The sequence below is a fragment of the Salvelinus namaycush genome, chromosome 33, assembly GCF_016432855.1.
Source record: "Salvelinus namaycush isolate Seneca chromosome 33, SaNama_1.0, whole genome shotgun sequence".
NCBI classification, from domain to species: Eukaryota; Metazoa; Chordata; class Actinopteri; order Salmoniformes; family Salmonidae; genus Salvelinus; species Salvelinus namaycush.
Window position 1 is genome coordinate 31,341,262 of NC_052339.1, and position 15,049 is coordinate 31,356,310.

The 15,049-nt window shown below is 41.6% G+C and overlaps 1 protein-coding gene across 1 annotated transcript in view; it reads right to left on the minus strand.

Moving 5' to 3' along the window:
- The window catches only part of LOC120027912 (reversion-inducing cysteine-rich protein with Kazal motifs-like), a gene marked incomplete at its 5' end in the record, with an annotated part of 72,263 nt that overhangs the window by 55,144 nt on the left and 2,070 nt on the right, over nucleotides 1-15,049 (minus strand). Inside the window, 4 exons of the mRNA XM_038973007.1 lie at nucleotides 8,658-8,705; nucleotides 8,786-8,871; nucleotides 9,167-9,203; nucleotides 14,889-14,963. Of these exons, the coding sequence (XP_038828935.1) occupies nucleotides 8,658-8,705; nucleotides 8,786-8,871; nucleotides 9,167-9,203; nucleotides 14,889-14,963 (246 nt within the window). The remainder of the gene's footprint in view (nucleotides 1-8,657; nucleotides 8,706-8,785; nucleotides 8,872-9,166; nucleotides 9,204-14,888; nucleotides 14,964-15,049) is intronic.

Sequence of the window (15,049 nt, forward strand, 5' to 3'; positions counted from 1 at the left end):
CTGGTCATCCCCAATCTGGCAAAGCTGTCCATTTTTTGGTCCTTAAATGAAACTGGTATATATTTGTATTCATCACAATTTTCTTCAACCAATTTTTATCTTTAATGCAGGGCCAACAGACAAGTTCCCTGATTTTTTCCCATTCCACTGGCCTCTTCCATTTTTGCAGTAATGCTGCAATTAGTTGGTTGTAATTTTGTGTAGAGCAGACATTTCTATATATGTGTGTTAGCTGAATGTATGATATAACTTCACCAGTCCTATTTATGATATCATTTACAAAGATTTTACCTTTTTTAAACAATTTATCAAAAAGTAATGGTTTTATATCAATTAGTATATTTGACTTTAACCACAATATTTGTTGTATTATTTGTTCTGTCTTTTCTGGTGGATTAAACTGATATTGCAACCAACTTTCTATGGCTTGTTTTAAAAATAGCGATATTTTTGAGATTTTTTCATTTTCAAATAACTGAAAGGGAGAATAAAGGGAAAAAGGCCATTCTTGAACATAGAGTGGGACATTCTTCCTAATTTGCTAGAGGACCAGTTCGGATTTAAGTTGAACTTTTGTCTGACTGATGCCTTTAGTGAGACGTTCAATGCTTTAATATTTAATCATTTCTGTCCTCCGAATTCAGTTTCATTATATAAATAGGCCCTTTTAATTTTGTCTGGCTTGCCGTTCCAAATTAAATGGAATATTTTTTGCCCATATAATTTAAAAAACAGGTTGCTAGGTGTAGGCAACACCATAAGCAAATAGGTAAACTGGGATATGACTAAAGAGTTAATCAGGGTAAACTGGGATATGACTAAAGAGTTAATCAGGGTAACTGGGATATGACTAAAGAATTAATCAGGGTAAACTGGGATATAACTAAGGAGTTAATCAGGGTAAACTGGGATATAACTCAGGAGTTAATCAGAGTGATTTTTCCACAAAAATACAGGTATTTTCCTTTCCATGGTAGCAAGATCTTATCTATTTTTGCTAACTTCCTATAAAAATGTATTGGAGTGAGATAATTTCTTTCTTTCAGGATATGTACCCCAAGTATGTCCACATCCCCGTCAGACCAAACTACATGCTAATGTAAAAGTTGTATTTTTTAGTGATCCAATGCATAACATAATACATGTATCATCATTTGGTTTTAATCCAGAGAGGTTAGGAAAAGTATCTAGATCCTCTATGAGGCTTTGGATGGATCCAAATTTGTGGATTTAAAAGGAAACATGAATCATCAGCGTATAATGACACCTTTGTTTTATGCCCTGAATTTCTAGCCCCTTGATATTATTGTTGGATCTGATTTTAACAGCTAACATTTTGATGACAATAATACATAGATATGCCAATAGTGGACAACCTTGTTTTACTCCTCTTGACAGTTTAATACTTTCTGAGAAGTAGCCATTATTTACTTTATTACACCTATGGTTATTATACATAACTTTAACCCATTTTATAAGAGATTCTCCAAAATTGGAATATTCCAGACATTTATATATAAACTCCAGTCGTACTCTATCAAAGGCCTTTTCAAAGTCAGCTATGAATACCAGGCCTGGTTTCCCAGATTTTTCATAGTGTTCTATTGTTTCCAGTACTTGTCTTATATTATCTCCAATGTATCGTCCATGTCAATAACCTGTCTGATTAGCATGAATAATATCCGACATTACCTTTTCAATTCTATGCGCTAAGCATTTTGCTAGAATTTTTGCATCACAACACTGAAGTGTAAGAGGCCTCCAATTTTTTAAATGGACTGGATCTTTATATTTACCACTTAGATCCCGTTTCAGTAATAATGAAATCAGACCCATCTTGTTGAGTGCTCAAAAATCTACCATTTACATAGGAGTGGTTAAAACATGCTAATAATGGTCCTCTGAGTATATCTAAAAAGGTTTGGTATGCCTCTACTGGTATGTCCTGGAGCTTTCCTGGCTTTAATTGCATGAAGAAGTTCCTCCTCTGTAATTTGGCCTTCACATGAGTATTTCTGTACAGTTGTTAATTTGACCTTCACATGAGTATTTCATTTACATTTTACATTTAAGTCATTTAGCAGACGCTCTTATCCAGAGCGACTTACAAATTGGAAAGTTCTGTACAGTATTTCTGTACAGTTGTTAATTTGACATTATCCATAGAAAAAAAATCCATACAATTAACTTTGGTTAGTGGAGATGGAAAATAAAACAAAAACATATGCTTAAAGTACTTTACTTCCTCTTTCAAAATATTGTTTGGTGAATCATGGGCGACTCCGTCATATGTAATAAGTTCCAGTACAAATCTTTTGGTAGCATTTCTATGTTAAAGATAAAAAAATAATTGTTGTGCATATTCCATCCAGTTCGCTTTTTTTGGGGTAATATATTACACTAGATCTTTCTTGAATAAGTTCCTCCATTTCCTTTAACTTATTCTGAGCCTCTATGGTACAGTTTTTATTGCTATCTACCTGTACTGTTAGTCCTTGCATTTCCTTTGTTAATATGGCCCTATTTGACCTAAATTGCTTTTGTTTTAGAGATGAGTACTGAATTGCATGGCCTCTAAAGGAACATTTAAAAGTGTCCTATACAATAAGGGGATCTGCTCTACCTACAGCATGTTGTGTCAGAAAAAGTCAGTTATAAATTATTCTGTTCTAGTTAAAAACAAGTTATCATCCAATAGGCTTTGAATACATTTCCAATATCCTCGCCCACGTGGAAATTCTGTAAGAGTAATATATATGCCAATTATTTGATGGTCCGCATTCTGTCCCCAATCAACAGTTTTTGAACTTTTGGTGCCAGAGAGAATGACATTCGGATCAAAATTACCGTTAATTTCTATCATCACCCCTTTTGAATTTCTTTGCCCATGGGAGAAATATATTTTGCCCCCCCCCCCAGTCCTTTTGGTAATTATGGTAATTTCACCAACTGCCATAATGTGATACAAGTTCAAAATCTATTTATCATAATATATGTTTGTAAACTCACCATTAAAAAGTAGCATAGTGATTGAGTGTCCATATAGCTTGCATTGCTACTAAGAAAACCTCCAATTGTTCACCACTATTCCACCCGCTAAAACCCCTCCTCATCCCAGTTGGGTTGTGTATACCCAGTGACTGGCAGACCACCCCCGTCCCCCCAAATCCCAGGGCCCCCAAGACACCTGGACCCATCCTTGGAAAAGAGCAAACAGTGCCACCCACAGAACAGAAGCAGATCAACCGCCAAAATCATTTCCATCGCTCCCGTACTGTTACATCACAAACAATTCAATAATAAAGTTCTATATGGTCACTAAAATGGTGGCCGTTTTAAAACTTGGCCTGACTCTCTCTCTCTCTCATATATATATATGGCTCTGAGCTAAGCCATCTTCTTAGCGGGAGTAGATGAGTTCACTCCTCTCCTCCTTTGACAAGACAGGCTCCAATCAGAGCTTAGATAATGACCTTGCTTTAAACCAGTGGTATTCAAACTTTTTCAGCGGAGACCATATTTTTTTGCAAACATTAAATAGCCTTCAATACATTACAATTTTATCTCTATTCTCAAAATGAATACATTTACTTAATACATGCATATTTTTCAAACGATCTCAAAAACGTTTGTATATTGATCCATACAATAATCTATACTCTTAATTGTTTGAAAAAAAAAAAAAGTTGTATTTTATAAAAATGTTATTAGCTTACTCGGGGGTGATTTAATACTACTGCTTTAGAGTGCTACACGGACAAGAAATAACCTCATAAAGAGGGTTGGGGAGGAGGACACTGCTGAGATGGACCGCAGAGAAGTAGCGCTTGCTTTATCTCGTCAAACAGCACTGAGGTTTTAAAGGCCAGGGAAAGGCAGCCAGAGACTACATACAGTCTTTCAAAGTCAACAGTATGTGTGTGTCACGACTTCCGCCGAAGTCGGTCCCTCTCCTTGTTCGGGCGGTGTTCGGCGGTCGACGTCACCAGCCTTCTAGCCACCGCCGATACACTTTTCATTTTCCATTTGTTTTGTCTATGTCTTACAGACCTGGTTTCACTCACCCAATTACCTGTTTATTATTTAGACCCACATAGACCCTTACAGAATCACTCACCTCGTATGGAGTCAGCAGGAGCAGACGCCCTCACAGTTGCAGTGAAGGAGCGCGTTCAGCAGCACGCGACCATGTTACAACGTCTGGGCACAGCCATGGATCGCGTGCTGCAGACGATGGATCGTTGGGAGAGAAGAGAAGGTTTTCCAGCGCCTCCACCAGCCCCACTACAACAGGTCCCACTGTCCACTCCTCTTCCACCTGGTCCCAACGGGATTCGACTCGCACTCCGGAGGGAGTATGATGGGACGGCTGCCGGTTGCCAGGGGTTTCTACTACAGTTGGAGCTCTACCTGGCGACCGTCCACCTGGCTCCTTCGGGGCATGAGAGTGTGTCCGCCCTCGTCTCCTGCCTCTCAGGCAAAGTCCTGGAGTGGGCCAACGCCGTATGGAGTGACGGAGACGCGGACCATTACGCAGAGTTCACCCGCAGCTTTCGGGCAGTGTTCGACCACCCGCCTGAGGGTCGAGCGGCGGGTGAACGTCTGTTCCACCTAAGGCAGGGGACGAGGAGCGCACAGGATTTCGCCTTGGACATCCGGACCCTGGCCGCCAGCGCGGGATGGAACGACAGGGCCCTGATCGATCACTACCGGTGCAGTCTGCGCAAGGACGTCCGTCGGGAGTTGGCCTGCCTAGACACCACCCTCACATTGGACCAGCTGATGGACATGTCCATCCGGCTGGACAACCTGCTGACTGCCCGCGGACGTCCGGATCGGGACCTGTCAGTTCCATCCCCCAGTACCTCCGCTCCGACGCCCATGGAGCTGGGAGGTGCTGCACTTGGTGCAACCGGAGGAGGGGCCATTCCCTGCACCATCTGTGGCCACAGAGGGCACACTGCTGGTCGGTGCAGGGGGGGGGGGAGTTCCTCAGGGTGTCGGGGCAGCAGGCAGGGCACTATCGTATCACCCCAGGTGAGTCGGCACCAGGCTCACCCAGAGTCCCCTGTTGCTCACATGTTTATTTCATTTCCTGAGTTTTCCCCGCATTCCCAGCATGAGGCGCTAGTAGATTCAGGCGCAGCTGGGAATTTTATTGACCGTTCACTTGCTCATAGTTTAGGGATTCCCCTTGTTCCTGTGGATATGCCTGTGCACACCCTAGATAGTCGACCATTAGGGTCAGGGCTGATTAGGGAGGCCACCGCTCCACTTGACATGGTTACGCAGGAGGGTCATAAGGAGAAAATCAGTCTCTTCCTTATTGATTCTCCTGCGTTTCCCGTGGTGCTGGGCCTACCCTGGTTGGCCTGTCATAACCCCACTATTTCGTGGCAACAGAGGGCTCTCAAGGGGTGGTCACGAGAGTGCTCAGGGAGGTGTGTGGGGGTTTCCATCGGTGCGACTACGGTGGAAAGTCCAGACCAGGTCTCCACCGTGCGCATCCCCTCAGAATATGCCGATTTGGCTCTCGCCTTCTGTAAGAAGAGGGCGACTAAATTACCACCTCATCGACGGGGGGATTGTGCGATAAATCTTCTGGTAGACGCAGCACTTCCCAGGAGTCACGTGTATCCTCTGTCACAGGAGGAGACGGTGGCTATGGAAACTTATGTCTCCGAATCCCCGGGGAAGGAATACATTCGGCCCTCCACTTCACCTGCCTCCTCGAGTTTCTTTTTTGTGAAGAGGAAGGATGGGGGTCTGCGCCCGTGTATTTACTACGGAGGGATCAATCAGATCACAGTGAGGTATAGCTACCTGCTGCCTCTCATCGCCAGTGCAATCGAGTCAATGCACGGGGCGCGCTTCTTCACAAAATTCGATCTCAGAAGTGCTTACAACCTGGTGCGTATCCGGGAGGGGGAGGAGTGGAAGACGGCATTTAGTACCACCTCAGGGCACTATGAGTACCTCGTCATGCCGTACGGGTTGATGAATGCTCCATCAGTCTTCAAGGCCTTTGTTGACGAGATTTTCCGGGACCTACACGGGTAGGGTGCAGTGGTGTATATCAACGACATTCTGATATACTCCGCTACACACGCCGAGCATGTGTCCCTTCTGCGCAGGGTGCTTGATCGACTGTTGGAGCATGACCTGTACGTCAAGGCTGAGAAATGTCTGTTCTTCCAACAGTCAGTCTCCTTCCTAGGGTACCGCATTTCCACTTCAGGGGTGGAGATGGAGAGTGACAGCATTTCAGCCGTGCGTAATTGGCCGACTCCCACCACAGTAAAGGAAGTGCAGCGGTTTCTAGGGTTTGCCAACTACTACCGGAGGTTTATCCGGGGTTTTGGTCAGGGAGCAGCTCCCATTACCTCACTGCTGAAGGGGGGACCGGTGCGGCTGCAGTGGTCGGCTGAGGCGGACAGGGCTTTTGGTCACCTGAAGGCTCTGTTTACCTCGGCTCCCGTGCTGGCTCATCCGGATCCTTCTTTGGCGTTCATAGTGGAGGTGGACGCGTCCGAGGCTGGGATAGGAGCCGTGCTCTCTCAGCGCTCGGGCACGCCACCAAAGCTCAGCCCCTGTGCTTTCTTTTCGAAACTATGATGTGGGGGACCGGGAGCTGTTGGCTGCTGTCAAGGCGTGGAGACATTGGCTTGAGGGGGCTAAACACCCTTTTCTCATCTGGACTGACCACCGCAATCTGGAGTATATCCGGGCGGCGAGAAGACTGAACCCTTGCCAGGCAAGGTGGGCAATGTTTTTTACACGTTTTGTTTTCACTCTATCCTACAGACCAGGTTCCCAGAACGCTAAGGCAGACACACTGTCCCGGATGTATGACACAGAGGAGCGGTCCATGGATCATACTCCCATACTTCCATCCTCTTGCCTGGTGGCACCGGTGGGGTGGGAGCTGGACGCGGACATCGAGCGGGCGTTACGCACAGAGCCCACTCCCCCCCAGTGTCCAGCTAGGCGCCTGTACGTTCTGTCTGCTGTCCGCGACCGTTTGATCTATTGGGCCCACACGTCACCCTCCTCTGGTAATCCTGGCATCGGTCGGGCGGTGCGTTGCCTTAGTGGGAAGTACTGGTGGTCCACCTTGGCCAAGGACGTGAGGGTTTATGGGTGTGCACCCAGTGCAAGGCTCCCAGGCACCTGCACAGAGGGAAGTTATAACCCCTACCCGTTCCACAACGGCCGTGGTCGCACCTGTCGGTGGACTTCCTGACAGATCTTCCTCCATCACAGGGTAACACCATGATCCTGGTCGTTGTGGATCGGTTTTCTAAGTCCTGCCGTCTCCTCCCTTTGCCCCGTCTCCCTACGGCCCTACAGACTGTGGAGGCCCTGTTCACTCACGTCTTCCAGCACTACGGGGTGCCTGAGGATATAGTCTCTGATCAGGTCCCCAGTTCACATCCAGGGTCTGGAGAGCGTTCATGGAACGTCTGGGGGTCTCGGTCAGCCTCACCTCAGGTTTTCACCCCGAGAGTAACGGGCAGGTGGAGAGCGTGAATCAGGATGTGGGTAGGTTTCTGCGGTCATATTGCCAGGACCGGCCAGGGGAGTGGGCGGCGTTCATTCCCTGGGCAGAGATGGCCCAAAACTCACTCCGCCACTCCTCCACTAACCTCTCGCCTTTCCAGTGCGTACTGGGGTATCAGCCGGTTCTGGCACCGTGACATCAGAGCCAGATCGAAGCTCCTGCGGTGGACGAATGGTTTAAACGCTCGGAGGAGACCTGGGAGGCCGCCCATGTGCACCTGCAACGGGCCGTGAGGCGGCAGAAGGCGAGCGCTGGCCGCCACCGCAGTGAGGCCCCGGTGTTCGCACTGGGGGTCCGGGTCTGGCTCTCGACCCGAAACCTACCCCTCCACCTGCCCTGCCGGAAGCTGGGTCCGCGGTTTGTGGGGCCATTCAAAGTCCTGAGGAGACTGAACGAGGTTTGATTATCACATTAACCCCTCGTTCCATGTGTCTCTCCTCAGGCCGGTGGTGGCTGGTCCACTCCAGGAGTCTGAGGTGCGGCAGGTTCCTCCGCTCCCTCTGGACATTGAGGGGGCCCCGGCGTATGCTGTTCGAGCCATTCTGGACTCAAGGCGTCGGGCGAGTGGCCTTCAGTACCTCGTGGAGTGGGAGGGGTACGGTACGGAGCAGAGATGCTGGGTGCCGGTGGAGGACGTTTTGGACCATTCGTTGCTGCGGGAGTTCCACCGTCTCCATCCGGATCTCCCTGCGCCTCGTCTGTCGCGGATATCCGCCGAAGTCAGTCCCTCTCCTTGTTCGGGCGGCGTTCAGAGGTCGACGTCACCGGCCTTCTAGCCACCGCCGATCCACTTTTAATTTTCCATTTCTTTTGTCTATGTCTTACACTCCTGTTTTCACTCACTCAATTACCTGTTTATTATTTAACCCTCTGTTCCCTATGTTTGGTTGTGAGTGATTGTTTGTTGTATTGTGGTCCGTATTGTGGGCTTGGATTTATCTTGTATTTTGATGACTTTGAGTAAAGTTACTTTTATTTACTCATCTCTGCTGTCCTGCGCCTGACTCCTCTGCACCAGTTACACATAGACCGTTACAGTGTGATACTCAATTTAAAGCACATACTACTACACAAATCATGACCTTGTTTTACTTACCTCTGTGTCTTTTTTGCATACTCTTGTGATGTCGGTCTTGGACGATGCCTATAGAGTCAGAGAATGAGAAATGAGGTGATGTGCAAATGGATAAGGCTACAACGGGCCAAACTAACTTCCTCTCTCACCTGCTTGCACTCCCTGCGGCACTCGGCCGAGATGGCCAGCTCACAGCAGCCCAGGCCCACCCAACCATCGGACTTCCTGGATGACCCTGTAGACAAAACAAAAATGGTCCACATTACCCACAAACCCTTGATGGGTGTAGCATTATCAGAATTAAAGTATGGATTAACTTTATCCTCTGGCGGGGGGTTTGCAAAACATTTAGACGTTTATGGGTAGCATATTAAACTGTGGACATATATGGACTTTTAGTGTGGGCTCAGTGGGTACAAAGTGTTGAGCTAAGCAATAATGTTTTTGCATCTGGGAGGCATTATGTTCTGACAAGTGGATTTGTCTGTAACGGCACCGTATCCCCTGGAAACGCTCCCCACATAGCTCACCAGGTAGTGTGGAGTTGATGCAGATCCAAAGCTCATTCTGTGAAACAGAGAGGAAATGTCATTTCATTATGAACAGAGGACCAACGCCAAAACAAGCTAGAGAACAAGGGAAGAAAATGCCCAGTTCATAACAGGTTGTTTTGATGTACAGAGGTTTTTCTGGAGTTGGACAAAATTCAAAGGAAGGAGTCACATGGAAGACCTCTGTTAGGGGCCTTAGTGAAAGTAAGAATGTCTGTTCATTTCTATAAATCCTGTCTTAGTTTTTGTCTTTCATCTCTCAACAGGAAATGATATCAGATAACTAGTGGTTCTTTGGGTGTAACAGCATATTGTAATTTACTGCGTTTGCAGGGGCTATTGCATTTCATAGAGAACATTTATTTTTTTATATGACTATCGTCTAATTAAAAAATATATTCATGCAGTGGAAACAGAGACATATAAACCACACAAACTCATAAGAGCTTTGTGGTAATATATTGTGGGATTAATAACACACAGCAATAAACACAAACATCCCAGGCACGTATGGATAAAGAACATGACGCATGGAGAAGGAGCAGTGAGTGGCCCAGAGAGCATTCTCTGTCTCTAGCCCTGAACAAGATAATGAACTATATAAACTGGACATTATCTGAGGTTCAGCTCAGTCCCTCATGTCTGTTGGCTCTAGAACAGAGAAGCCACTTGTCAGGAGGGTTCCCCATCCTTTACGATGCCGACAGAGAGAAATAGTATCTCTACATGAACTATAAACATAATTTGTGATGAAGGGGAACCCAAGAAGATTTGGAAACATGAAGGACGAATGGCAGTGGAGGGTGGAATTTAGCAGCCCTCCAAGTACAACTACTATTAGACCTCAACATGCCAAGAAACAGTCCCTTGGAAACAATCCCTTAGAAACAATCCCTTACAAACAATCTCTTAGAAACAATCCCTTACAAAACAATCTCTTAGAAACAATCTCTTAGAAACAATCCCTTAGAAACAATCCCTTACAAAACAATCTCTTAGAATCTATCTCTTAGAAACAATCTCTTAGAAACAATCTCTTAGAAACAATCTCTTAGAAACAATCTCTTAGAAACAATCTCTTAGAAACAATCTCTTAGAAACAATCCCTTAGAAACAATCCCTTAGAAACAATCCCTTAGAAACAATCTCTTAGAAACAATCCCTTAGAAACAATCCCTTAGAAACAATCCCTTAGAAACAATCTCTTAGAAACAATCTCTTAGAAACAATCTCTTAGAAACAATCCCTTAGAAACAATCTCTTAGAAACAATCCCTTAGAAACAATCCCTTAGAAACAATCTCTTAGAAACAATCTCTTAGAAACAATCCCTTAGAAACAATCTCTTAGAAACAATCTCTTAGAAACAATCTCTTAGAAACAATCCCTTAGAAACAATCCCTTAGAAACAATCCCTTACAAAACAATCTCTTAGAAACAATCTCTTAGAAACAATCTCTTAGAAACAATCCCTTAGAAACAATCTCCTAGAAACAATCTCTTAGAAACAATCTCTTAGAAACAATCCCTTCGAAACAATCCCTTAGAAACAATCTCTTACAAAACAATCTCTTAGAAACAATCTCTTAGAAACAATCCCTTAGAAACAATCCCTTACAAAACAATCTCTTAGAAACAATCTCTTAGAAACAATCTCTTAGAAACAATCTCTTAGAAACAATCTCTTAGAAACAATCCCTTAGAAACAATCCCTTAGAAACAATCCCTTACAAAACAATCCCTTACAAAACAATCTCTTGGAAACAATCTCTTAGAAACAATCCCTTAGAAACAATCCCTTACAAAACAATCCCTTACAAAACAATCTCTTAGAAACAATCTCTTAGAAACAATCTCTTAGAAACAATCCCTTAGAAACAATCCCTTAGAAACAATCCCTTACAAAACAATCTCTTAGAAACAATCTCTTAGAAACAATCTCTTAGAAACAATCCCTTAGAAACAATCCCTTACAAAACAATCTCTTAGAAACAATCCCTTAGAAACAATCCCTTGGAAACAATCCCTTAGAAACAATCCCTTACAAAACAATCCCTTACAAAACAATCTCTTAGAAACAATCCCTTAGAAACAATCACTTGGAAACAATCACTTGGAAACAATCCATTACAAAACAATCTCTTGGAAACAATCCCTTAGAAACCATCCCTTAGAAACCATCCCTTAGAAACAATCTCCTAGAAACAATCTCTTGGAAACAATCCCTTACAAAACAATCTCTTAGAAACAATCTCTTAGAAACAATCCCTTACAAAACAATCTCTTAGAAACAATCCCTTACAAAACAATCTCTTAGAAACAATCCCTTACAAAACAATCTCTTAGAAACAATCCCTTAGAAACAATCTCTTAGAAACAATCTCTTAGAAACAATCTCTTAGAAACAATCCCTTGGAAACAATCTCTTGGAAACAATCTCTTGGAAACAATCCCTTAGAAACAATCCCTTACAAAACAATCTCTTAGAAACAATCTCTTAGAAACAATCCCTTACAAAACAATCTCTTAGAAGCAATCCCTTACAAAACAATCTCTTAGAAACAATCCCTTAGAAACAATCTCTTAGAAACAATCCCTTGGAAACAATCTCTTGGAAACAATCTCTTGGAAACAATCTCTTAGAAACAATCCCTTAGAAACAATCCCTTAGAAACAATCCCTTGGAAACAATCTCTTGGAAACAATCTCTTGGAAACAATCTCTTAGAAACAATCCTTTAGAAACAATCCCTTACAAAACAATCTCTTAGAAAACAATCTCTTAGAAACAATCCCTTAGAAACAATCCCTTACAAAACAATCTCTTAGAAACAATCTCTTAGAAACAATCCCTTAGAAACAATCTCTTAGAAACAATCCCTTGGAAACAATCCTTTAGAAACAATCCCTTACAAAACAATCTCTTAGAAACAATCTCTTAGAAACAATCCCTTACAAAGCAATCTCTTAGAAGCAATCCCTTACAAAACAATCTCTTAGAAACAATCCCTTAGAAACAATCTCTTAAAAACAATCCCTTAGAAACAATCCCTTAGAAACAATCTCTTAGAAACAATCCCTTGGAAACAATCTCTTGGAAACAATCTCTTGGAAACAATCTCTTAGAAACAATCCCTTAGAAACAATCCCTTAGAAACAATCCCTTGGAAACAATCTCTTGGAAACAATCTCTTGGAAACAATCTCTTAGAAACAATCCTTTAGAAACAATCCCTTACAAAACAATCTCTTAGAAAACAATCCCTTAGAAACAATCCCTTAGAAACAATCCCTTACAAAACAATCTCTTAGAAACAATCTCTTAGAAACAATCCCTTAGAAACAATCCCTTAGAAACAATCCCTTACAAAACAATCTCTTAGAAACAATCCCTTGGAAACAATCCTTTAGAAACAATCCCTTACAAAACAATCTCTTAGAAAACAATCTCTTAGAAACAATCCCTTAGAAACAATCCCTTACAAAACAATCTCTTAGAAACAATCTCTTAGAAACAATCCCTTAGAAACAATCCCTTAGAAACAATCCCTTAGAAACAATCCCTTACAAAACAATCTCTTAGAAACAATCCCTTGGAAACAATCTCTTGGAAACAATCTCTTGGAAACAATCCCTTAGAAACAATCCCTTACAAAACAATCTCTTAGAAACAATCTCTTAGAAACAATCCCTTAGAAACAATCCGTTAGAAACAATCCCTTACAAAACAATCTCTTAGAAACAATCCCTTAGAAACAATCCCTTACAAAACAATCTCTTAGAAACAATCTCTTAGAAACAATCTCTTAGAAACAATCTCTTGGAAACAATCTCTTGGAAACAATCCCTTACAAAACAATCTCTTAGAAACAATCTCTTAGAAACAATCTCTTAGAAACAATCTCTTGGAAACAATCTCTTGGAAACAATCCCTTAGAAACAATCTCTTAGAAACAATCCCTTAGAAACAATCTCTTACAAAACAATCTCTTACAAAACAATCTCTTAGAAACAATCTCTTAGAAACAATCCCTTGGAACTGCTGTGAGATGTTTTGTGGTGTCTGGAAGTGAGAGGGACCTTGGAGCATCAGTACTAATATGCTGCTGAAATCGTTTCCAAAATCACCAAATCAGATCCATTTTGGCAAATGAGCTCATTAATAGCAGGACACAAAGTATTTAACTCTAGCTAATGACAGACTGGTTTCTAATTGGCTGTTTGGAACAGTGCAGATGAAAAACAGTTGGGCGTTCCAGGTTTGTAGTTACGTTGGTGGGTGGGGAGTGTTTAGCCTTGTTTCATGCCCCGTTCTTTGATACTTCTTTGATACTTCAATACTTCTTTGATATCTTGATACTTCTTTGATACTTATTTGATACTTCAATACTTATTTGATACTTCAATACTTATTTGATACTTCTTTGATACTTCTTAGAACCTTCTTAGATACTACTTAGATCCTTCTTTGAAACGTCTTTGATACTTCTTGGATACTTCTTAGATACTTTTATACTTCTTTGATACTTCTTTGACACTTTTTGAATACTTCTTAGATACTTATTAGCTACTTATTTGATCCTTCTTTGATACATTAACTTATTTGATATCTTGATACTTCTTTAATATTTATTTGATACTTCTTTGATACTTCAACACTTCTATGGTACTTTGATACTTATTTTAATACTTTTATACCTCTTTCATACTTCTTTGATACTTCTTAGATACTTCTTAGATACTTTGAAACTTCTTAGATACTTCTTTGAAACTTCTTTGATACTTCTTTGAAACTTTTATACTTCTTTGATACTTCTTTGACACTTTTTAAAATACTTCTTAGATACTTCTTAGATACTTTGATACTTCTTTGATCCTTCTTTGATACATTAATACTTCTTTGATACATTGATACTTATTTGATACTTCTTAGATCCTTCTTTGATACTTATTTAATACTTTGATACTTCTTTAATACTTTGATACTTCTTAGATACGTATTTGATACTTCCTTGATACTTTGATACTTCTTTAATACTTCTTTGATACTTATTTGATCCTTCTTTGATACTTATTTGATCCTTCTTTGATCATTCTTAGATACTTATTAGATACTTTGATACTTCTTAGATACCTCTTAGATACTTTGATACTTCTTAGATCCTTCTTTGATCATTCTTAGATACTTATTAGATACTTTGATACTTCCTTGATCCTTCTTTGATACATTCATACTTATTTGATACTTCTTTAATACTTTGATACTTCTTTGATATTACTTTGATATTACTTTGATACTTCTTAGATACTTTTTGATACTTTTTTGATACTTTTTGATACTTTGATACTTCTTTGATACTTCTTAGATACTTCTTTGATACTTTTTTGATACTTCTTAGATACTTATTTAATACTTCTTTGATACTTTGATACTTCTTGAATACTTATTTGATACTTTGATACTTCTTTGATACTCGTTTAATACATTGATACTGCTTAGATACTTTAATACTTCTTTGATACTTTGATACTTCTTTAATACTTCTTTGTACCTTTAGTAAGACCAGGTACAATAGACTGGTGAGTAATGCTTATAAGCTTTGCCATAGCCACAGATATATTTTCTGTGTCATTATGAAAGATTTCATAGCCAACTTTATTACAGCTACTGAAGGCTATTTTTAGATCAGAAATCCCCACTTACCATAGACTCAGGGCAGTAGCTTGGTAATCGCTGTAGTAGGTGCTTCAAACGGGATTCGCTTTTTATGGTGGCGAGCTGAAAACAGAAAGCAGTGTGTTATATTGTATTCAAAACATGTTTTCACCAAGAAAAAGCTAAAAAAAAATTGGATCTGAAACCTC